Source organism: Pongo abelii, chromosome 1, assembly GCF_028885655.2.
Source record: "Pongo abelii isolate AG06213 chromosome 1, NHGRI_mPonAbe1-v2.0_pri, whole genome shotgun sequence".
NCBI classification, from domain to species: domain Eukaryota; kingdom Metazoa; phylum Chordata; class Mammalia; order Primates; family Hominidae; genus Pongo; species Pongo abelii.
In genome coordinates, this window is record NC_071985.2 from 192,694,505 (window position 1) to 192,717,165 (window position 22,661).

The following is a 22,661-nucleotide window of genomic DNA, read 5'->3' on the forward strand; positions in this document are numbered from 1 at the left end:
TAGAGATGATGCCCAGAGAGGGGCAGCTACAGCTGAGGGAACACAGCACAGCAAGCTGCCCTCTGAGCCACGGTATGAGAAGCCTCTTTCCACCTTCAGCCCTCAGCCCAGAGGTGCCACCTCACACAGCCCCCCTCAGTCCCAGACTCCCAGCCCAGAGGTGCCACCTCACACAGCCCCCCTCAGTCCCAGACTCCCAGCCCAGAGGTGCCACCTCACACAGCCCCCCTCAGTCCCAGACTCCCAGCCCAGAGGTGCCACCTCACACAGCCCCCCTCAGTCCCAGACTCCCAGCCCAGAGGTGCCACCTCACACAGCCCCCCTCAGTCCCAGACTCCCAGCCCAGAGGTGCCACCTCACACAGCCCCCCTCAGTCCCAGACTCCCAGCCCAGAGGTGCCACCTCACACAGCCCCCCTCAGTCCCAGACTCCCAGCCCACAGGTGCTACCTCACACAGCCCCCCTCAGTCCTGGACTCCCAGCACTTACCAAGATGAGGAGACACTCGTTGGCAAGTTCCTGGTGCTCCTGGATAGTGGACAGCACAGACAGCACCAGGCAGCTGAAGACCAGCAAAAATCTGCAATTGCAGCATGAAGGAGAGGGTTAGATTGTTGGAGGGACAGGACAGGCAAGGTGCCCCTGGCAGGGGGTTACAGAACCAAGAGAGGAGAACATTATTTTCAGAAAATTATGTGGAAATCAGAATCGGAATTCCCTCGAGTTACGGCTCTGTGCTGGGCACCAAAGGCAGCAGCCCTCAAGCCCCAAGTTACTCGACCTCACAACTATCTCAATTGCCCCCTGCTGCAGGCTGCAGCTCAGAGAGGTAGTCACTCATCTGTGAGTAACAGGTCTGTCTGGGCTGGCAGTGGAAATAGACTGACTCAAGGTTCCTCCAGGTCTAGCCACCCACAAGTGGTGGCCTTGGCCCCAGCTTGGTTTTAAGATGTCTTGGGAGAAGTACCCCAGAGGTCAGCCCAGGGCTCAGGGAAGGTCACCGGATGAAGGAGGGACCTTCTTTCTTATGCACTCCAAAGTGGCAGGAGCCTGGCCTCATCTGCAGAATTGGGACAACTGCCCCTGCCTTCGTGGAATTAAGTAACAAGATAGCTAGAAAAGGAAAGAGGATCATGGAGGACAGGTAGAGAAGGAAGGATGCAGCAGGGAGAGGATGTAGGGAGGGGAATTGGACAGTGTGGAGCTGGGCCATCGAGGCCAGGAACTCCCCTGCAGACAGCGTGAAACTACAGAGTGGCCCAGAACCAGAGGTACAGAAATGGAAGGAACTTTAGACCCTAGCACATCCAATACTTCCCTCATCCCCCATTGCACCACGAGGAAACAGGCCCGAAGAGGAAGGACTCACCCTTTGTCACCCAGTGTGCCCAGGGCAGAGCTGAGATTAGAGCCAGGGTTCCCAACTTCCCAGTGGATGGGAAGAGGACCAAGGGCATGAGGACAGGAGCTGGTGGCCTTGGCGGCATGTGGATGGGTGAAGGAGAGCGAGGTGAGAGGTCACAGGCTGCAGACACAGCAGAGGCGGATGAGGTGGCCTCTAGGAGCACCCCTCTTTGGGATGGGGTTGTGCTGAATATGCACACACCCTGGAGGAGACTCTGGAGGGAACAGGCTTCTCTGGAAATACATCTCTGTGTACTGACCTGCCAGCCTTCCCAGATGTCCCCAGTTTCCCCACCTCTGCACCGTTGCTGGCACGGTGCACGCTACGCAGAACACCTCATGTCTGTGCCTGCGACACTCTGCTCACCCTCCACGCCTACAGGAACACAAATGCTACATGCCCTACGGAGCCTCTGATTCCCACACCCCACTATCCCCCCTTCAGAACTGCCAACTCCCGATGCTTGCCTCCCTATGTGTGGCCCAAGTCATTATGTGGCTTTATTTATATTCATGCTTCATGGTGACCTTAAGGACAGCGGGTCGAGGTCAGAGACCTGAGTTTGGATCCCAGTCCTGCTTGTGTGTGTGGTTTTGAGAATGTCACCTGCCTTCTCTGAGCCATCTCGTCATCTATGAAGTGGGGGCTATGGAAGGAAGACATGCAAACGGCGTGGCACTGCCCTGGCTCACTTACACCTCCTGGACAGGGGTTCTTGACCGTTTTGGGGGGCAAGTGTATCCCAGCAAATGCCCCTGGTTTGAGAAGGTATGTGGCAGATGTCGGTAAAGTGTTATGAGTGAATGAGTTCGAGAAGAGCTTATTCCTCGGCCAGTTCCAGACCAGAGCTGAGTCAGCAAAAACACAGGGCACGGGAGAACAGAAGAGAAGAGCACCAGCTCCTCGTGTTCAATAATTAATCACAAAAAAGGCAGCGGCCACATGTACCTGCATCGGGACTGCAGCTGAAGCAGGGTTTGGGAGCAGAAGGGCCCTTCATGAGGTTATCTCATGCAGCCCCCTCCTCGGGGAATGGCCACAGCCAGGACTTTATAAGTCTTTACCCTGGCCTTGACAGACACCCTCCAGTCCCATTTTCCAGCTGACCTCAGAAGCTCAGGCAGCAGTGGGCCACTCTGGGGCCTTCTTCTGAAGTGTTTCATTAACACTTTTCTTTTTCCTTTTGCTTTTCTTTTCTTTTTTTTTTTGAGATGGAGTCTCATCCTGTTGCCAGGCTGGAGTGCAGTGGTGTGATCTCGGCTCACTGCAACCTCCGCCTCCCGGGTTCAAGCGATTCTGCTGCCTCAGCCTCCTGAGTAGCTGGGGCTACAGGCGCATGCCACCGTGCCCAGCTAATTTTTGTATTTTTAGTAGAGGCGGGGTTGCACCATGTTGGCCAGGATGGTCTTGATCTCCTGACCTCGTGATCCACCTGCCTCGGCCTCCCAAAGTGCTGGGATTACAGGCGTGAGCCACCGAGCCTGGCCATCATTAACACTTTTCTTGCCATGTCAGTAATTACACATCTATAAAATTTCCACTTTACAATTAAAAAAAAAAAAGGCAGATTATAAAACCTTAACGGCAATGTGATCCCAATGTTTGAAATAGAGATGGTTTTTACACACGTACCCAGAGTCAGCAAGGCTTATCTATGGGTGGTAAAATTAAGTGATTTGGCTTTTTTTTTGCTTTCTGCTTATCTGTATTTTCTATTTTTTTTTTTTTTTTTTTTTTTTTTGAGACAGGGTCTCACTCTGTCAACCAGGCTGGAGTGCAGTAGCATGATCACGACTCACTGCAGCCTTGACCTCCTGAGCTCAAGCCATCCTCCTACCTCAACCTCCTGAGTAGCTGAGACCACAGGCACATGACACCACACCTGGCTAATTTTTAAATTTTTTGTAGAGAAGGAGTTGAACTATGTTGCCCAGGCTGGTCTCAAACTCCTGGGCTCAAGTGATCCTCCTGCCTCTGCCTCCCAGAGCTGGCAGTGTGAGCCACTCGCCCAGTCAGTATTTCCTAATATATTTTTTTAGAACAAACATGGGTTGTTTGGGTAATAACAAACTAATATAAAATTTAAAATGCAGGCCGGGCGCGGTGGCTCATGCCTGTAATCCCAGCACTTTGGGAGGCCGAGGTGGGCGGATAGCCTGAGGTCAGGAGTTACAGACCAGCCTGGCCAACATAGTGAAACCCTGCCTCTATTAAAAATACAAAAATTAGCCGGGCATGGTGGCAGGTGCCTGTAATCCCAGCTACTCAGGAGGCTGAGGGAGGAGAATCGCTCGAACTTGGGAGGTGGAGGTTGCAGTGAGCCAAGATGGCACCATTGCACTCCAGTCTGGGCAACAAGAGCGAGACATCATCTCAAAAAAAGACAAAAAAGGCCGGGTGCAGTGGCTCATGCCTGTAATCCCAGTACTTTGGGAGGCCGAGGTGGGCGGATCACAAGGTCAGGAGATCGAGACCATCCTGACTAACATAGTGAAACCCCATCTCTACTAAAAATACAAGAAATTAGCTGGGCGTGGTGGCGGACACCTGTAGTCCCAGCTACTAGGGAGGCTGAGGCAGGACAATGGCATGAACCCAGGAGGCAGAGCTTGCAGTGAGCTGAGATTGCGCCACCGCACTCCAGCCTGGGCAACAGAGCGAGACTCCGTCTCAAAAAAAAAAACAGGAAAAGCCCACTTTGGATCCTGCCCCACCCCTTGACCACAGTCACCTCTGCCATTTAGCAGGTGTGAGGATGTGGCAGCCTCTCCCGGGTGTCCAGCTCATGTGTCCAAATGCCTGCTCAATGACTCTTCTTGGATATCTGGTGGCCTCTCAAACCCAACACCTCCAAACACCAGTTCTCAATTTGTCCTCAAGTCCTCCTCACCTCCAGCCTACCCATCTCAGTAACGGCACCACGGCTCCCCCAGGGCTCAGGCTCCTTCATTCTTCCTTTCCCTCCCCCTGCACATCCCCTTCTGAGCAAATTCCATTGGCTCTACCTTCAGAATCTATCCCTGGGCAGGCCAGGTCGCACCATCCCAACCAAGCCGCCACCAACTGGCACCTACCTGGCCTCCCTGCCTCCACTGTGCCTGAATGTGACCACTCTCTTCAACACAGCCAGAGTCATCTTCCCACAATGCACAGCTGGAAACCATCGCTCTCCACAAAACTCTTATCGGACTTCCATCCCACTTAGAGAGGGAAAGTCCAACTCCACGGCACTGACAACAAGGCCCTGCGAGGTCTGTGCCTCCACCCCCGTCTCCGAACTTGACCTTCTGCACTCTCCTGCTGGCTCACTGCACCCCACTTATTCTGGCCTCCTTGCCAGTCCTGGAACACACCTAACATATTTCCACCTCCAGGCTTTGAACCTGCTTTACTGTTTCCTCTGCCTCACCCAGGTCTGTTCCAATGCCACTTCTTTGGAGGGGCCTCCCCAGCCATCCCCTCTCTGAAGAATGGCCTCATCTCCACTCTCTTGCCCCTTATTCTGACTGATCGCTTGACTGATTTCACAGCACTATTGAAAGACTAAGTAAATGAATAGCAGGAGTTCACTGTAACCAAACATCAAAGCACCATGTTATCAAGCCAAAGCCTCCAGTTTGTACCCACTGAAGAGGTCCCCAAAGCACATCCATCCCTGACTCCTCTGGCTGCCCCATATCTTTCCTAAAAAGGCACGTCTCTGACCTTGATCATCTCCATTTGGCGGACACTGCTTAAAAAGCCCCCGAACTTCACTTCTCCCTGCTTTAACCCACTGGCTAAGCGTTTCTATACCCTTGATACTCTCATTACATTTGAAGGGATGTACTTGGACTAATAGAAAACATCCTGGGACGAGGCGCGGTGGCTCATGCCTGTAATCCCAACATTTGGGAGGCCAAGGTGGGAGGATTGCTTGAGTCCAGGAGATCAAGACCAGCCTGGGCAACATTGTGAGATGCCGTCTCTACAAAAAAAATCAAAACAAAAATTAGCCAGGCATGGGGGTGTGCACCTGTGGTCCCAGCTACTCGGGAGGCTGAGGTGGGAGGATCGCTTGAGCCAGGGAGGTTGAGGCTACAGTGAGCTGTGATCTCGCCACTGCATTCTAGCTTGGGGGACACAGCCAGACTCCATATCTCAAAAAAAGAAAAGATCCTGTGTTCCAGGCACCTGAGTAATTATCCGTATCTTCCAGCTGAGGAAATAGGGCTCAGGGAAGGATAGACTTGTTCAGGATCACACAGTGAATCAGTGGCAGAGCTGCAGCTAGAACCCCAGCTCAGGCTGACCCTCAAGCTGCCTTGGCCTTCCTGGAGCGGGGGTGGTCCTCACACAGGGACAGCAGAAGAGAGATCGCTATCTGGAGGTCAGGGGTAGAGGAGACAAGGTGAAGGAGCCCCTTAGCTGGGGTCTCATGACTGCCACAACTAGGGTGTGGCTTCATTCATCCAACAAAGACTTTCTAAGGATTCTCTCTGGCCCCCTCTGGGGCCTCAGTTTCTCCATCTATACAAATATAGATGAAACATGGGTGCTGGCTGGCCTGGGCCCTCTCCCCAGCAGACAGGCCGGACTAGCGGCCACTTTCTAGGACATCTTTGCCCATCATGTCTGCCTGCAACTTGTGGCCCATGCATGTTCTTTCTCCCTGCCCAGCCCAGGAGGCAGAATGAGACAGGCAGGTGTTGCCTGGCTGGCTCTCCCCAGCTGGGCTGATCACAAGGCTTATGCAACCTTTCCTCTCCATTTCCCCCGTCTCCCCATCCCATGACTATCCCACTCGTTCGGGAGGGAGCAAGAGGATTAGAGATGAAAAAGTGAATGGTTTGCTTAGATTTGTGGTTTTCAAACTATGGTGGGTGTCAGAGTCACCTGGAGGGCTTGTTAAAATACTGATTTCTGGGACCTATTCCTACAGTGTCTGATTCAGTAAGTTTGAAGTGGAAAATCTGCCTTTCTACAAAGGTCCCTGGTGATACTATTGCTGCTGTTATGGGGACCACACTTTGAGAATCACTGGCTTAGCTGATGGGAGCAGTTGCAGCTGAATCAATTATTAGCCAGCTCAGGGCTTTTTAAACAACTGCAATCACCGCCTTCTCCCCATTTATACCTCCTCAAGTCACTGTCCAGAAGCGGCCACAGGGCAGGAGAGGGAAAGTTCTGCTGGGGAGGCGGCTCTCGGGCTGTGACCTGAAGTAATAACTATAACTGCTCCTGCTGGCCAAAGGCTTCCTATTGGCCAGGCACTGTGCCAAGCCCTCTACATGCATGTTCTTAATCAGTTCTCACAATAACCCCATGGAACCGTACCATAATCACCCTGATAAGGAGAGGGCAGTTCAGAGGCTTATACTATGGTGACTGCAGAGCTCTGTGAATATACTAAAATCCTCTGAATCGAACACTTTAAAAGGAGGAATTTTACAGTATGTGAATTATATCTCAATAAAGCTGTTATTCAGATGAGAAAAGAAAGGTATGACTTGTCCAAAGTCATAAGAGCAGGACCTGAGCCCAAGACCACCTGGACCACCGGGCCCTACTAATGCTCTGGGCCTCAATTTCCCTGTCAGAAACATACACAAAGGTCGGGGACAAATCAATGATGGTTAAGGTCCCTGTAGCTTGGTAACTCTCCAGCAGTGGGGTGGAGAGGATCGGCCATCAGCTCAGCTCCAGATTCTCTGGGGATGTCCCTGGATCCAGCTCAGGTCTCTCTCTTCATACCCACTGGGCATTTGCCCAGTGTCCACGGCTCTCTCTCTCTCTCGACATGTCCAACATGTTCCTGGAAGGACAGCTGCTGGGAGGCCAGGCCAGAAAGATGGGGATATGATGGGTGTAGGAGAGATGGCAGGGCATCTCACAGCAGAAAAGAGGTTGTCATCTGACCCCTCTGGGCTATATTCACTTCAGACACCTACACTCAGCCAGGTTTATTGTAAAACCAGAAATGAATAATCCAGGTCCCAAGGAATTAACAACACAGAACATAACACAGTGGTGACGGGATGGACGAGGCCATGACAGTGTACTCAAGGGGTTGGGGAGAGTCCCAAGAAGCCTTCTGCACAACCAAAGTGGAGGGATTAGTGAAGACTTCTTGGAGGAGGTAACTGCACAGGGGTGGGGGTGCCCCAGGCAGAGGAAGCAGGATGTGCAAGCAGTGGGAATGTGGCCGTGGAGGAAGCCCAGAATGGCCAGCAGTTCTGGATGGTGTGGCCTAAAGTGAAGGGGGCAGTGGAAAAACCAGAGAGGGCCAGACCCAGGGGCCTTGAGTGGCACTCTCAGGCACTGTGAACATGATCCCAAAGGCAATGGGGAGTCATTGTAGAGTTCTTTTTTTTTTTTTTTTTTTTTTTTGAGACGGAGTCTTACTCTGTTGCCCAGGCTGGAGTGCAGTGGTGTTGGCTCACTGCAACCTCCGCCTCCTGGGTTCAGGAGATTCTCGTGCCTCAGCCTCCCGAGTAGCTGGGATTACAGGTGCCTACCACCACACCCGGCTAAGTTTTGTATTTTTAGTAGAGATGGGGTTTCACCATGTTGGCCAGGCTGGTCTTGAACTCCTGACCTCAGGTGATCCACCTGCCTTGGCCTCCCAAAGTGCTGGGATTACAGGCGTGAGCCACCGCACCCAGCCAATTGTGGAGTTCTAAGACAGGAAATGACACAGTCCAATTTGCATCTCAGGACCACTTGGGGCAGTACACAGAATAGATCAAAGGAGATAAGACCCAGCAGAAACACCAAGAAGGCTCCACAATAGCTCAGACGAGAGATGACTGTGGCCTGGCCCAGGGTGGTGGCAGCAGGGAAGAGGATGGATGGGTTGGAAAACACTGCAGGAAGTAGGGCTCGGTGATTAACTGGAAACGGGAACTATGAAGGAGAACAACTTCCCTATTTCTGGTTTGGGCATTGGATGGATGAAGGTGCCATGAGTGCCTTCACGGGACGGGGGAGACCCCACTGGAGGAGCAGGTGTCGGGTGGTGGGCATGTCCAGAGAGAGAGAGGGCTATGGGCACTGGGCAAACACTCCATGGATATGAAGAGAGAGACCCGGCTGGAAATGCAGATTTGGGGGACATCAGGGTAGAGGTCACGGGAGCAGCTGAGACAGTCCAGAGAGCTTGTGGCAAAGTTAGAGGAGGACCCGATGGAGCCCCAGCGGTGCAGCAGGAACAGAGGCCCTCCACGCTGACTGGGAGGGATAGCCAGAGAGCTGGGAGGGAAAGCAGAAGAGAGAAGTGTCAGAGAGGCCACGTGAAGAACATGTTTCAAAGCGGGAGTGGACAACAGTGTCAAATGCTGCCAAGAGGTCAAGTGAGATAAGAAGTGAAAAATGTCCTCTGGATTTGGTGACACATTGGTCATTGGGTCCCTTGGCAAGGGCAGCCTTCTCTCAGAAGGAGAGGAAGACCAGAACAGGCCCAGATAAAGTGAGAAAGGGGAGGGGCAGTGAGGAGGTAGAGACAGTAAGTGTAGGTTTAACTATTTGAAGATGTTTGACTGCAAAGAAGAGATCAGAGATCGTAGCTGGAGAAGGATGCAGGGCACAGGGAATCTTTTTTTCTTTTAAGATGAGAGAGCCAGAGTGGAAGGAGCCAAGAGATCAAGAAGGAGAAGCTGAAGATGCGGGAAGACAGAGCGAGTGATCAATGGAATGAAGTCCCCAAGGAAGATAGGAGGCTGGGATCCAGAGCCAGGGAGGAGCTGGTGTGGAGTGGGAAGGATCCCTCCAGCTTCCACAGGGACAGGAAGGTATGTAGGTGGGAGGAGGCTGTGGGAAGGGAGGAGGCCGACAGCCCCTACTCACTGGGGGCTGCTCTGGGAAGAAGAGGCAAGGCCCAACTCTCAGAAGTGGGCAGGAGGGTGGGGTGGGGGATCTGAAGAGATGGAGGAGGTATGGAGCTGGGAGAGGAAGGTGAGAGAAAAGACAGCGCCTGGAGAGGGGTCCCATGGGAGCACAGGACCATTATCCTCAGCAGCGAGGATGGCTCTTCAGACCTAGAACATCACAGGCACTCAACACATGCATTTCAGGGTTTTATTTAGGTTTTTTGTTGCTGTTTGTTTTTAAGCCTTGATTATCCAGTAGGAAGCAGCCTGTGTGAGAAGAGGACCCCTCCCCATCCCCAACTATCCACCAAGGCCAAGGTAAATACAGATCCAGGCCTTGCCCCCCACTTCCTCCAGAGCCTCCTTCCTTCCCTCGTCTTTCCAGTGTCCCTCCCAGACTGAGCCCTGCCAGTGTCTGGGGACTGCCCAGCCACCAGCAGGTTCCCTGATTTCTTTTCTTTTGAGACAGGGTCTTGCTCTGTTGCCCGTGTTGGAATGCAGTGGTGCAATCATAGCTCACTGCAGCATCACTCTCCCAGGCTCAAGAGATCTGCCTGCCTCAGCCTCCTAAGTAGCCGGGACCACCACACCTGGCTAATTTTTTTGATTTTTTAGTAGAGACAAGGTCTTGCTATTTTCCCAGGCTGGTCTCCAACTCCCAAGCTCAAGTGATTTGTTCATCTGGCCTGGGGAGCGTGTGACTCTTTCCTTGCCCCCTAGACCAGGGCCCAAAGGCAGGGCTCTGTCTCCCCTCAGCTGGAGGACCCTGAGGCCAGTCTGTCCTCATTCAGCCAAGGTCCCTAGAGGGCAGAAGCTATGGCCACCACCACCTTCTGGAAGAAAGGGGCTCCTTAAACCCCAAACCAGAGCTGATACCGAAGAAGGGACTTCAGCTAGACTTAACAGGCACTTCCTGACAAAAGGGGCAGCCTGGAGGTCCCCAGACTCTTCTAGGGAGAGCAGGCACTTACTTTCTCCTGCAGGGGAATAAGGGGAGGGGCAGTAAGCCAGGCCTCAGAGCGAGGCTCTTTCCAAGAATCCTCAGGGGCTGGGAGGAGAAGTTTCCCCTGATCCAGCGATTCTAAATATGGCAAAGGGAGCAAGAGCACGTGACCCAGGGCCCCACACCAGGGCCGCCGCCACTGCCGCTGCTGCTTCTCTGGGCCAGAGGCTTGTGCTGGGGCTTAGAGATTGCAATGGGTCCCTGATGGAGCCTCAGTTTCCCTGTCTGCAACATGTAGGTGGAGCACTGCTCAGTAATGGCCAAAGTCCCTTCCGCCTTGTGACTCTCCAGCAGTGGCGTAGAAAGGAGAGAGTGGCCCTCAGCTGAGTTTCTCTGAGGCTGTCCCTGGAGGGACAGCAGCCGCCAGCACATAGAACAAACTATGAAAAAAATGCCCCCTCTTGGAGGATGGCTTAGAAAAAAAGCATTCCCGTTAGCCTGACAAGTTATAAAAACTTGACCCCTCTAGACGGACCCATTAGCACAGGCATCCCTTCCCCTGGGCTGCCCCACCCCTGGGCACAGGCTGGATTCCAGCACCCCTCAGCCCTCTCAGCCGGCCGCTTTGTGTCGCCCAGACTGCAGAGCGACACATGACAGCCCTGCGGTTGGCTCCACAGCACTCTCCTGGCCGCCACAGATTCATGGAGAGCTGGAGACTGACCCAAGAAGGGCGCACCCATAGGTTGGGCTGAGCCAATTGGATTGTCTTTCACAGGAATGGAACTAAGAACCAGAGAGGAAAGTTGGCAGAGGTGCAGAGAGATGGGCCATGAGACTGCACTACACTGGAACCTCATCCCCCTGCTCTCTATCCCATGAATCCAAAATGTGCTTTCTGCCTTGAAGCCTCTACAGAATTCTTCTCTTTCCTTACCATATCTGTCCTCTACCTCCAGAAGCCAATTTTTCTTTTTCTTTTTCCCAAATGTAATAGTATAGAAGCCAGTTTTTATTGAGCCAGCTTGAATGGTTTCTGTCCCACGGGACATGAAAGGCGGTGTCTTCTAGACAAGGTGTTTGATGAGGAATAGCTTCCTCCTCTCCCACCTGCACCAGCCCCAAACTTTCCGACTTGTTCCGTCTGCTTCCTTCTGCCGTGCCAGCCTGCCTACCTGTTGCACCAGGTCAGTGGGCCGAGCAATGTGTTGACAAGAGCCAGAGTGGAGCAAAGAGGACACAGGGGCATCTATCTGTTGGGACTGGCCAGACAGAGCTGACTTCTCAAACAGGGAGGCGTGGGCCCTCCCAAGCAGGATGCCATTGAAAGGAAGGGGAACCATGGGGTGGAATTTAGGCAGCCAGGATTTGAGAAACTCAAGCAAGATGGCTAGTGGAAACCTTCCCTCGGTTCCACTGCGCAGCTCCGTGCAGATTCGGGTGGCTCAGTTTTACATGCTGGCTTTGGCATAAAAATTTCATGTGAGGCCGGGCACAGTGGCTCACGCCTGTAATACCAGCACTTTGGGAGGCCGAGGCAGGTGGATCACGAGGTCAGGAGATCGAGACCATCCTGGCTAACATGGTGAAACCCCATCTCTACTAAAAATACAAAAACTTAGCCAGGCGTGGTGGTGGGCGCCTGTAGTCCCAGCTACTCCGGAGGCTGAGGCAGGAGAATGTCGTGAACCCAGGAGGTGGAGCTTGCAGTGAGCCGAGATTGCGCCACTGCACTCCAGCCTGGGCGACAGAGCGAGCTCCGTCTTAAAAAAAAAAAAATTTTCATGTGAACAAAGAGCTTTGCTGTTTTTTTAAAAAGTGTGAAATCCACTGACTTGTGGGCCCAGGCCCAAACCCCTTAGCATGATTGCAAGGAAAGCCCCACCCACCAGGCCAACTTGCTCTTCACTAGCCGGTACCCAACCTGACACTTGGCACTGCATTATCATGGCTCTGTCCCTGACAATGGCAAACGCGCTCTTTTCCCCTCCCCACCTTTACTCATGCTGTGTCTGAGCATGAGCTCAGACTGGCGGGCTTGGGTCAGAGCCCCCACCTCATGCTCCCTTAACCCCCATCCCACCTCCAGAGGGAAAAGCAAATCCAACACATCTGAGCCAGAAGGGTGCCTTCTGTGTTCCAGAACTACCAGGAAAGGAGTGATCCCAGAGTGGAATGAGCAAGGGGAGAGTGGTGGGGGGTGAGGGCAGAGAGGCAGGGGAGGTGGAAAGCGGACCATCTGCTGGCTGTGGTGAGGATCTTGGCTTTTACTCTGAGTGAGATGGGGAGTTTGAGCAGGGAGTAGCTCAATCTGCCTTATGTTTAAAAAGATCACACAGGCTGCTGAGTGAACGGACTATGGTGGGCGAGAGGGGAGGAGGGAGCAATGACGTTTACCCCATTGTGAGTTGGAAAGTATAATCCTGGCAAGAGATGCCAGTGACTTTTTGTTTGTTTTGTTTATTTTTATTTTTAAGAGATGGGGTCTTGTTATGTTGCCCAGGCTGGATTGTAGTGGCTATTCACAGGTGTGATCCCACTACTGGTCAACACGGGAGTTTTGACCTGCTCCATTTCTGACCTGGGCCAGTTCACCCCTCCCTAGGCAACCTGATGGTCCTCTGCTCCCAGGAGGTCACCATATTGATGCCAAACTTAGTGCAGACACCTGATTGGCATAGCTTACCACAGCCCAGAACTCCTGGGCTCAAATGATCCTCCCACCTCAGCTGCCTGAGTAGCTGAGACTACAGGCACATGCCACTTCACCCTGTGTGACTTTTTTTTTTTTTTTTTTGAGACAGGGTCTCACTCTGTTACTCAGGCTGGAGTGCAGTGGTGCAATCACGGCTCACTGCAGCCTCAACCTCCTGGGCTCAAACAATCCTCCAGCCTCAGCCCCCTGAGTAGCTGGGGCCACAGGTGGGTGCCACCATGCCCGACTAATTTATATTTATTTTTTGTAGAGACAGGGTCTCCCCATGTTGCCCAGGCTGGTCTCGAACTCCTGGGCTCAAACAATTCTCCTGCCTCCATCTCCCAAAGTGCTGGGATTACAGGCATGAGCCACTACCAGCCGATGATGGTGACTTGTATGAGGGGAAGCGGAAGTGGCAAGATATGACCAGATACTGGCTATATCTGGGCACTGAAAGGTCCCTTAGAGATTAACCAACCTTCTCATTTATAGATGGGGAAACTGAGTCCCAGAGAGGGGCCTGGCTTACCTGTGATCATACAGTAGATCAGACACAGAGCTGGGCCTGGCACCCAGATTTCCTGATTCCTAATGCAATGTTCTTTGGATTTCTCCTCTTTCTGTGGAAGGATTCAGGCACCTGCCTCTCACTCTCACCTCAAAAATTCCCTCATCCTGGGGCCAAGATGGGACCTGCCCCTGCCCTTCCTGCTGCATGTGACTTTGTGGCATTGGGTTCAAGCATTGCCCAGTTTCCCAGCTACTTGAACCTGGCAGGGGTCAGGGTAACCTCAAAGGCGCCTTCTGTCCTCTGAATCAGCAGAACCTGCGCACTATAATGGGGGAGGGAGAGGGAGGGAAGAGTCCAAGACAAGGGAAAGAGTTAGTCCTTGCCACTGGGTTCTCAGTACTTCCAGGGCAGAGAGCGCACCAAGAGCTGACAGGGTCGAAGAGGAGCACCGTGGAGGGCAGAGTCCCCTGGGGAGTTCAGGTGCCAAGACTGAGCCCAGCCCAGGAGTTCTGTAGACTCAGCCATTGAGGACCCCACCCAGTGGGTGGTTTGGGGACACAATGAGGAAGAGGGGTTTCAATGCCTTTGTTACTAATAAGCAAAGCAGCATGCAAACTCACAGGCCACACCTGGGGCATCTGGTTACAGCTGCCCTGAGAGCCATGCTCCCAGTGGGAACCCCAAATCCAGGGCCAGCCAGACTGAATCCAGTGGGCTTTGCAAGCTGGAAAAGGCTTGCTGTGTTACTCGAGGCCAGGAGCGCAGCTTCTCTGGGCCTGACCCACAGCTAAGGTGGAAGGGTGGTTGGGAGGGTCTTTAACTGCAAGCTGGGAGGACAGCTGCAGATACTCTTCTTAGTTTCCTCCGCCTGTAAAGAGAAAGGCTGCCCAGCCTGCAGGCCCAGCTGATGGAGGCAGGATCCTGAGTGGTGGCTGTGAGAGAGGTGTCAGGATTGGGGGGCAGCAGAGGGAGAAGCAGAAGGGCGTGACAGAGCTAGAAAGCTGGGTCGGTGGGTTCTGTCTCCTGACTCCGCCACCAGTCAGCTGAAGACTTGGGAAACTGTGTCTGAGTCTCCGCTTATTCCTCAGTGGGAGGAAGGGATTGGGTGGGAGTCTCTGAGGGCCCTATTTTTTGCTGATCCATCTGGGACTGGCAATTCCAGCTTCCCTAATGGGAAGCGAGGCCGTGGACGGCTCCTGAAGCTGCCAGTCCTCGGGGACTTCTGTGTTCTGGGAGTCTCCAGAAGAGGGTCTTTTACATTTCATTTACATGGAAAGTTTAGAGGGACCTCCTTTTACCTCCAAAACCCTCCCATAATTGAATAATGATAAGCAGAACTTCCAGTAACTTACTAACCACAGAAACGGTACTGGAGATGGGGGAAGGGGACAAATTGTATCTCTGGTCCTGATGCCCCCTCCTCTTCTAAATGAGGCAGACAGTCCCTAAATGTATCGCAGCCAAAAGAATGGGCTTGAATTCAGGTCTGCTCTACCTTGGCTGTGTGACCTGGAGCAAGTTAACTGTCCCTCTTGGGACTCAGTTTCTTCCTCTTTCTAAGGGGACCAATGATTCCTGGTCCAGCAGTCTGGAGGCAGGGGTCTCCCCCGGGTGAACCCGCAGAGGGGTTGCGGAAAGGCTTGGGTTCACGTAGGGACAAGGGAAGCAGACACCCGGCGCGACTTCTCGGGAGAGGTACGGGTTCCTGCGGGGAGGGCTCCTGGGGGACTCCTCTCCCAACACAGCCCTCGGCCCCCTTCCCCCGCCCGGGCTCCTTCTCCTCAGCAGAGGCGCCACTGCTCGGCTCTCCCGGGTGCCCCCAGCCCGCCTCGGCGAGGGCGGGGCTTACGGGAATGGGCGGGGCATGCCGGGGGCGGGGAATGGTGGGCGGGGCTCTTGCGTCCCTGGGAGAGGCGGGGCTTTGCCAATGCCAGGCCCCGAGAGCGGGAGGGGCGGGGGCGGTGCTGCGGCTCCGGTTACCTCCCCGCGGCCTCCCCCGCCCGGCCGGCTACTTTTTCCGTTTCCAAATTAACAATTGAAAACGCGGCGGCCTGAAAGGCGAGCAGCGGGCCAAGCGGAAAGTGTGAAGGTGCCGCCGCGTCCCCGAGGCCGGGGGCGGAGAGGGGGGACGCGACGCCACCGCCGCCCCGGCCTCGCCCTCCCACCGACGCCAAGTGCGGGGACTGCGCGCCCCAAGACCCAGAGGAGCCCAAGCCCCTGAGCTGAGTCCTGGTCTGATCCGGCCCCTGGTACCGTTCTGGCCAGGGTCGCAGAACCCAGTGCCCAGGCTCGGGGTGGTGCCAGCCCCCGAGGGGACATGGGGTGGGGCGTTAGGGCTGGGTTTCCACTGTCGAGGCTGAGTGCCCAGGTGGGGCAGGTGCCAGGCAGCACCCTCACAGCACCATCCTAAAGGGCTCTCGGAGTAGGTAGTTTCACGTGTGACCTCAAGTAAGTCATTTCACCTTACTGAGACTCAGTTTCCTCATCCGGAAAAAGGGGAGAGAAGACATACCGACCATACAGATAGTGCGGAATAAATTACACAATAGGTAGCAACTATTACTATCTTGTATGGGTAATCATGATAATATTGAGTCCCAAGCCCCCTTCCCCCTCCCATCATAGCCAAAGGAGTTGTCCACCAAGGGAGAATACTGGAGCTGAGGTCCAGTATTCTGGTCCCCTCGCCTCCTCAGGACCTCCCCAAATCCCACCTGACAGATAAATCAAAGTCGGGTCCTTGCAAAGGGCTCAAAGTCAGGAGTGAGTAGGAAGAACTAGGCCTGAGCCCAGGTCCTGGCCCCGAGGCCCAGGCTGTTCTTACAGAGACGGGTGCTCCCTGGGGCTGGCATCCTGGGCATGGGACCCCCTCTCCTCTGTCATTGTCCAGAGAGGTGAGTGCTGACACAGGGCAGCTGGAACAAATGAGTAGGTAATGGGAAGAGTCCCTGTTCGCAGGCATCCAGCCCAGGCACAGGTGCCAGATGGTAGACACCGGGGATAGATACAGTTCCTGGTCCTCCCGCCCCCCCCCCCCCCCCCGCCCAATGTAAGCTCCATGAATGCAGGTACTTGATCTTATTCCTACTTTCTCTCCAGAACCTAGTGCAGGGCCTGGTGCATTGTAGGTTCTCAATAAATGTTGAGTGAGTGAATGAATAAATGAACGAATGAGTAGTCCAGCCAGCTGGGAAAAGCCTCTTATACAACTGCGGCCTCTTGCCTGGCCACTTGTGTGAAGTGGCCTGCTTTGGGGAGGGGGTTTAGGGTGAGTGCCCCTCTCCCCAGCCTGGAGACCTAGGGCAGTGGAATAGCAGAAGAAGACAAAAACTGAGACAGAACAAAGGAGGAGGAGATAGGAGATGTGGTCCCAGAAAGCAGAGTTAAGATCCCCTCTTTCTTCCTAGCCCCTCAAGTCCCATTCCTGGCCAGCCCAGGACTCACCCCCATTCGCCTTCCCCCCAGCCAGCCTCTCACTGACCACCACAATTCCAGGCCCCCATCCCCACCTCCAGTCCACTTACCTTGCAGTCTGAATGCCTCTTCCTCAGCCCCTACCCCATTTACAATCCTACAACAGCTTCTTACTGTTAAAATAGAAAACCCAAGCTCCTTAGACCAGCGTTTGAGGCTGTACACACATCCTAAGCACCAGCAACACTCGACTTCTCCACTCCCTGTACATGTCCACCTTGGTGGCTTTTGTACTGTTTCCCCTTCTTGAGCTGTCTCTCTTCTACCTCATCAATCCATGATTGGCTTTGAATAGAAGAGCTTCTCTAGCCCCTGGTTAGGATTCCAGGGCCCCTGTGGGCCCCCTCAGGCACCCCTGCTCACACTATTCTACAAGAGGGAGAGTGTTCCTACCCGCTTACTCCTCACTGAGATCCATCCCTCTAGGGCAAGGCCAGTCTGGCTCCTCCACAACCCCCAGGCTGGCCCCAGCTGATGCTCAGACAGTATCTGGGGAGTGAACAGAAAGATGTAGTCACCAGGGCCTTGAGTTTCAGCGAGTGGGACTTCCACACTGTCCTGTGAAGCCTAAGAGTTCTGGGTAAGGCTGTCTTGGGGTTGCTGCAGAGGTAGGTGGGTGGGTGGAAGGAGGACCGATGCAAGCTCACCCCTAACTCTGGCAGGACTGGGGAGAGAGTATAAATGTAGACCCACATACCATAAGTCTAAATATTTAAAAGTTTCAATCAAGTTTACAAACTTTTAAATAAAATTCACTCTATCCTTCCTGACACATATACCTTCATAATGATCTAGAAGACCAGGTTTGAATTTTAGTTCTTGGACGCCTTGGAATCCCATGCTGGAATCCAGCAGGGAAGGGACAGCCAGCCCCTTGCTACACTCCGATCCTCAGATTCTCTTCCCACACTGGGCCCATCCCTCCCCAGGAGGGGCCTTGGGTACACTCCTGGGGGTGGCTCAGCCTGCTCTTCCAGGCTTTTGCTATACCCACTGCAAACAGCCGTCCTTGAGCCTAGGGCTGCTCTGACAGCCCCTGGGAGAAGGGCCTGCGCAGACCCTGTAAGTAGGCATGAGTATTTGGCCAGGGAATTCCAGGGTTACCTGGAATGTGTTCTAGAGCAAGGAGGACCATGTACAGGCTCTGGGTTGATATGCCAGGGCCATATAGGCTGAGTGGGTAGAATTCTGGGCCCCAACCCGTGACTCCACCCAGAGTAGCCCTACTTTGATCTGTTTTATATATTGTGCTTCTGTATCCGGTGTCATTCAAAGAACCAGATCTATGACTTGAAACAGTTTGAAAAGCTCTAATCTAGATCCTGCCTGCTACTGAACATGGGAAGCTGAGGTTACTGGGAGGCCAGTGACTGCATTCAGGCAGTGGGTTGGAGCAAATCCAGGGCACAATCCCAGGCCTCCCTCGTGGAGGCCAAGGCTCGGGAGCACGTTTCTGATCAGTAAGACCTAGGGCCTCCAATGGGACAGGCCACCAGGAGGTGGTCAGTGCTCAGTCCCTGGTGGGGGCCAGTGGGCCTGCTGCTGGGGCCTCCTGCCATGACAGGGGGCTGGACCCTCAACTCAGGTCGCCCAGCTCAGGAGTGGAGAGGCCAGACCAGGCCAGAGAAGGAGAGGGAGTCCTGGTATAAACAACCGTGGGGGGACCAAGATGTTTTCTCGTCTCCCAGGCGACGGCAGTGTTTACTGCCTAGCGAGGAGGGGGGCATGGCCCACACATTTGCCTCCCTGACTTGTAGCCAAATTTTTCCAGGAAGGGGTGGCCCAGGATGAGCCCCAAACACTCCTGCTCTGCACCCCAATCATCTTCCCTCAACTTTGCCCCAACATGCGCCCTAAACCTCCCTGACATTGCCCCCATCCTTCAGTCCCACATGCTACGTAGCACTGCATCTCCACCAGTCCTGAATGCCCCAGCATTGCCCCCTAGCTCCTGATTCTGCTCACAGAGTAGGAGGGTGGGGAGCAGAAGCAGGACAGAGGAAGGCCCCAAGCAGACGAACTGGTTGTGTGCCAGGGATCTGAGCTGGGGCTGCTGGGCATGGGGCAAGGACAAACCTCTCCCACGGCCCTGGCCAAGACAGAGGGAGGGCTGCAGCCCTTGGATTAGGAGAGTGCAAATCCCTCTCCCCAGCCAGGGCCCACCCCATGCCTGTCATGTGAAGGTCATTAGATGACCAGACCCCAACAAGGGAGGGGCTGGCAGGTGCCCACATGGTCATGCCACAGCCAGCTCCTTTGCCCAGGCAGCCAGGCCAAGGAGAAAAAACCCTTGATGCAGGAGGGCAAGTGGCAAGGTCCCCTTCCCCCACGGGCAGCAGCTGCAGCCAGGTCCAAACACAGGGGCACAGGGGTTGGTGTGGCTTGAGTTCCAGCCAACAGCCCAGCCCAGCTTCCACATACATACACACACCCTGCCCAGCTGACGATGGGTCTCGTTGAGACACCAACTAATTTTCACTGAGCGCAGGCTCAAAAATGGGGCTGTGTCCATCAGGGATCCTAGACAGGCATCTGGACCCCTGGAGTCCAGCCCTAAGTCAGCAACTTCTCAGCTGAATGACCTTGGGCAAGTCACTTCTCCTTTCTGAGCCTCAGCACAAAATAGCATAACAGTATCTTCCTCCAGGGTTGTTACATGAATTCAGTGGGATTCATTGAACAAACAATAATTAAAGCCCACAATGGGTCCAGCATGCCTGAAACGGCTTTGTGGACTGTCAGTGGGAGAGGGGACCTCCTTCCCAGTACAGGTAGTATTTTGGACCTCGAGCTAAGGCTTGAGATGTGAAAAACATCTGCCGAAGACCATCCAGAGGGTGCCTAAGCCCAGGCCAGCCCCGGGGAAGCTCTGCAGAAAGGTTTTCACTGTTATTTATCATCATTGGAGACAACTAAGATGCTTGGACAGAGCCTGGGTTCTGGTCTGGGCTCTACTGACCTGAGTTTAGTCCCTGCCCTGTTCTGAGCCTGTTTCCCCCTCAGAAGAATGAGAGGGCTGGGTGAGACCAGTGATTTCCATACTCTGTTGAGCTTCAAGGAAAAGACAGATCTGGGGCTGGCTGAACTGCCAGGACTCTGCCCCTTCGCCAGGGTGTCCCTCCATTATCTGGGCCAAATCCCAGTGTACCCTCTTGGAGCCATTATAAGGCCACTATTCTAGGGACTCCCATGGACCCCAAGCTCATATCCCCAGACTCCCTTTCCAGACAGCCTCGGCGCCTGCACCCACCCTCTGTGCTTCCAAGGCCACCCCTACACACCCCCACCCCCAGCTCCCAGCTCAACCACACACACCTCCCCCCAAGCCAGAGTTTGCATAAGCAGCTGAACTTTCCCTATAGGCAAAGTCCTAGGGCTCCAGGTCAGGTTGAGCCAGGCCCTGGGCAGGGTTGGTCAATAGCTCTGGAGGAGGCATTCAGGCGGCTGGACCCTGGGGGGAAGGTAAAGGAAAAAGGGGGACAAGTTGGTAGCATCCCCAGGGCTCCTTGCCAGAGTCCTTACCCCTCCAGCATCCTCCTCGCCAGTCCCAGAAAGGAGTTTCTAAAACACGAATCTGCCATGTTACTCCTGACATCACTTCCTTCCCCTCACCCTCTCAGTAAGCTGCAGCTCCTCAGCCCGGTGTCCTCACTGCCGAGCCTGGCCCTGTCACATCCCAGCCTCTTCTCCAGATACCTCTTGCCTCCTCTAGGATCCTGCTCTTCTGACTTCTTGCTGTTCTTTGCAAATGCCTTGTTCAGCCTCACTTCTGGGTCTCTGCCTGTGCTATTCTCTCTGCCTGAAACACTGTTCCTTGCTCCTTTTCACCTAGCTAACTCCTACTTCTACTCATCTTTCAGTCTCAACTTAAGCCTCTTCCTCTGGGAAGCCTTCCCAGCCATGCCCAGATTGGGGCTGGGCTTGGCCCTCTGTGCTGGGCTCCCACTGGACTCCATGCTGCCTGGACAGTGGCACTTATCACCCTGCCTGGTAACTGCCAGCTTCCCAGCCCATCTGCCCCAGGGAGCAGAGGAAGGTCTGATTCATTGCTCTGTCCCCAGAGTCTGGCATAGGGCCTGGCCCGGGGAGACTGGCATAAGCAGCTGAACTTCATTTAGAAGTGAAGGTTTCTCAAATGAAAGGGCGAGAGGGAAGGAAAGAGTCCCCAGGGTAGAATCGGGGTGGAAGCAGGACCTTGAACTGTATTTATTTATTTATTTATTTATTTATTTATTTATTAGATGGAGTCTCACTCTGTCATCCAGGCTGGAGTGCAGTGGCACGATCTCGGCTCACTGCAACCTCCACCTCCCAGGTTTAAGTGATTCTCATGCCTCAGCCTCCCAAGTAGCTGGGACTATAGGTGCTCACCATCACACCCAGATAATGTTTTGTATTTTCAGTAGAGACGGGGTTTCACCATGTTGGCCAGGCTAGTCTTGAACTCCTGATCTCAGGTGGTCTGCCTGCCTCTGCCTCCCAAAGTGCTGGGATTACAGGCGTGAGCCACCGCGCCCGGCCCAGGACCTTGAACTTTAAGGCTCAACTTCTCCTCATGTCACCCCCCACTAGAAGCAGGCAGACATAGTCCGGGTGAGTTAGGTGGGTAAGATCACAGCCTATAGAGCTAGACTCTTGGGGTTAGAATCCTGGCCCTGCTACATGTACCCAGGCAAGTCACTTAACCTCTTTGTGCCTCAACTTCCTCATCTGAAAAGTAGGCATAATAACAGTACCTACCTCATAGTGTCATTGAGAGGACAAAGTGATAGAAGGTGTGGCAAGCTCTCAGAGCAGCATCTGGCCTACAGTAAGCACTCAGTAAGGTTCTGCTAGTATTATCTTTGTTATTATTGACAGCCAGAGCAGAGAGGGAGGCTGAGACTCAGAGAGGGAGGTGACTGCTAGAAGCTAGCCAGCAGGATCATGTCTCTTGCCTTCCCACCCCAACCCGGTGCCCCTGATGTGCACTGATTACCCCCTCGGCCCCCCACCACAGTCCTGCAAACTGTTCCCACCCTCTCATGTCACAGAGTCGTTGCACACTCGGCCTCTCCAGGCACTCAGTTGTCTGAGCTGAGCCCAGAAAACTCCCATCCTCTTGGGCATTCACCACTTCCTGGCTGTATGACAAGGGCAGTGTTTCACCTTTAAGCTTCAGTGTCATCTTCCATCCAATGGGGATAATGATAGGACCTACCTCATAGGGCTCTTGGAAGGATTAAATGAAGCAGTGTGAAAAACATTTAGCACAATACCTGGTAGAGATTAGACTATGAATCTTATTACTCAGTGACAAAGTCTGTGCTTAGAACTCTAGCCTGGCTCCAGCTTCGTGCATTCTTTTCCTAGAGTTCCCCAGGCCTCCAGCCTGGGCATCTCTGAGCTGTCCTCCAGGGGAGCCTGAGGACAGGAATTGCTAGTGTGGCCACCCTGCTTTTACAGGGCCTGTGTCATTCCACCTGCCCCCCTCCCCCATATGTCTCTTCCTCAGGGCTCAAAGCAGTGCAAGTGAAAAGTGAAAGTGAGATGAGGGGCCCAGGACCCTAGAGAAGTGGGAGCCTGTGATGGCAAGATAAGAACAGTAAAACCAGGGCTGGGTGCAGTGGCTCACGCCTGTAATCTCAGCACTTTGGGAGGCCAGGGTGGGAAAATTGCTTGAGCACAGGAATTCGAGACCAGCCTGAGCAACATAACAAGATCCCCCCTCTACAAAAAATTTAAAAATTAGCCTAGCACCGTGACGTGCACCTGCACTCTCAGCTACATGAAAGGCTGAGGCA

General features: G+C 53.8%; 1 protein-coding gene across 1 annotated transcript in view; it reads right to left on the reverse strand.

Moving 5' to 3' along the window:
* The window catches only part of KCNQ4 (potassium voltage-gated channel subfamily Q member 4), a 56,628-nt gene that overhangs the window by 22,734 nt on the left and 11,233 nt on the right, over positions 1–22,661 (reverse strand). Inside the window, exon 2 of the mRNA XM_024254861.2 lies at positions 490–580. Coding sequence (XP_024110629.2) covers positions 490–580 — 91 coding nt within the window. The remainder of the gene's footprint in view (positions 1–489; positions 581–22,661) is intronic.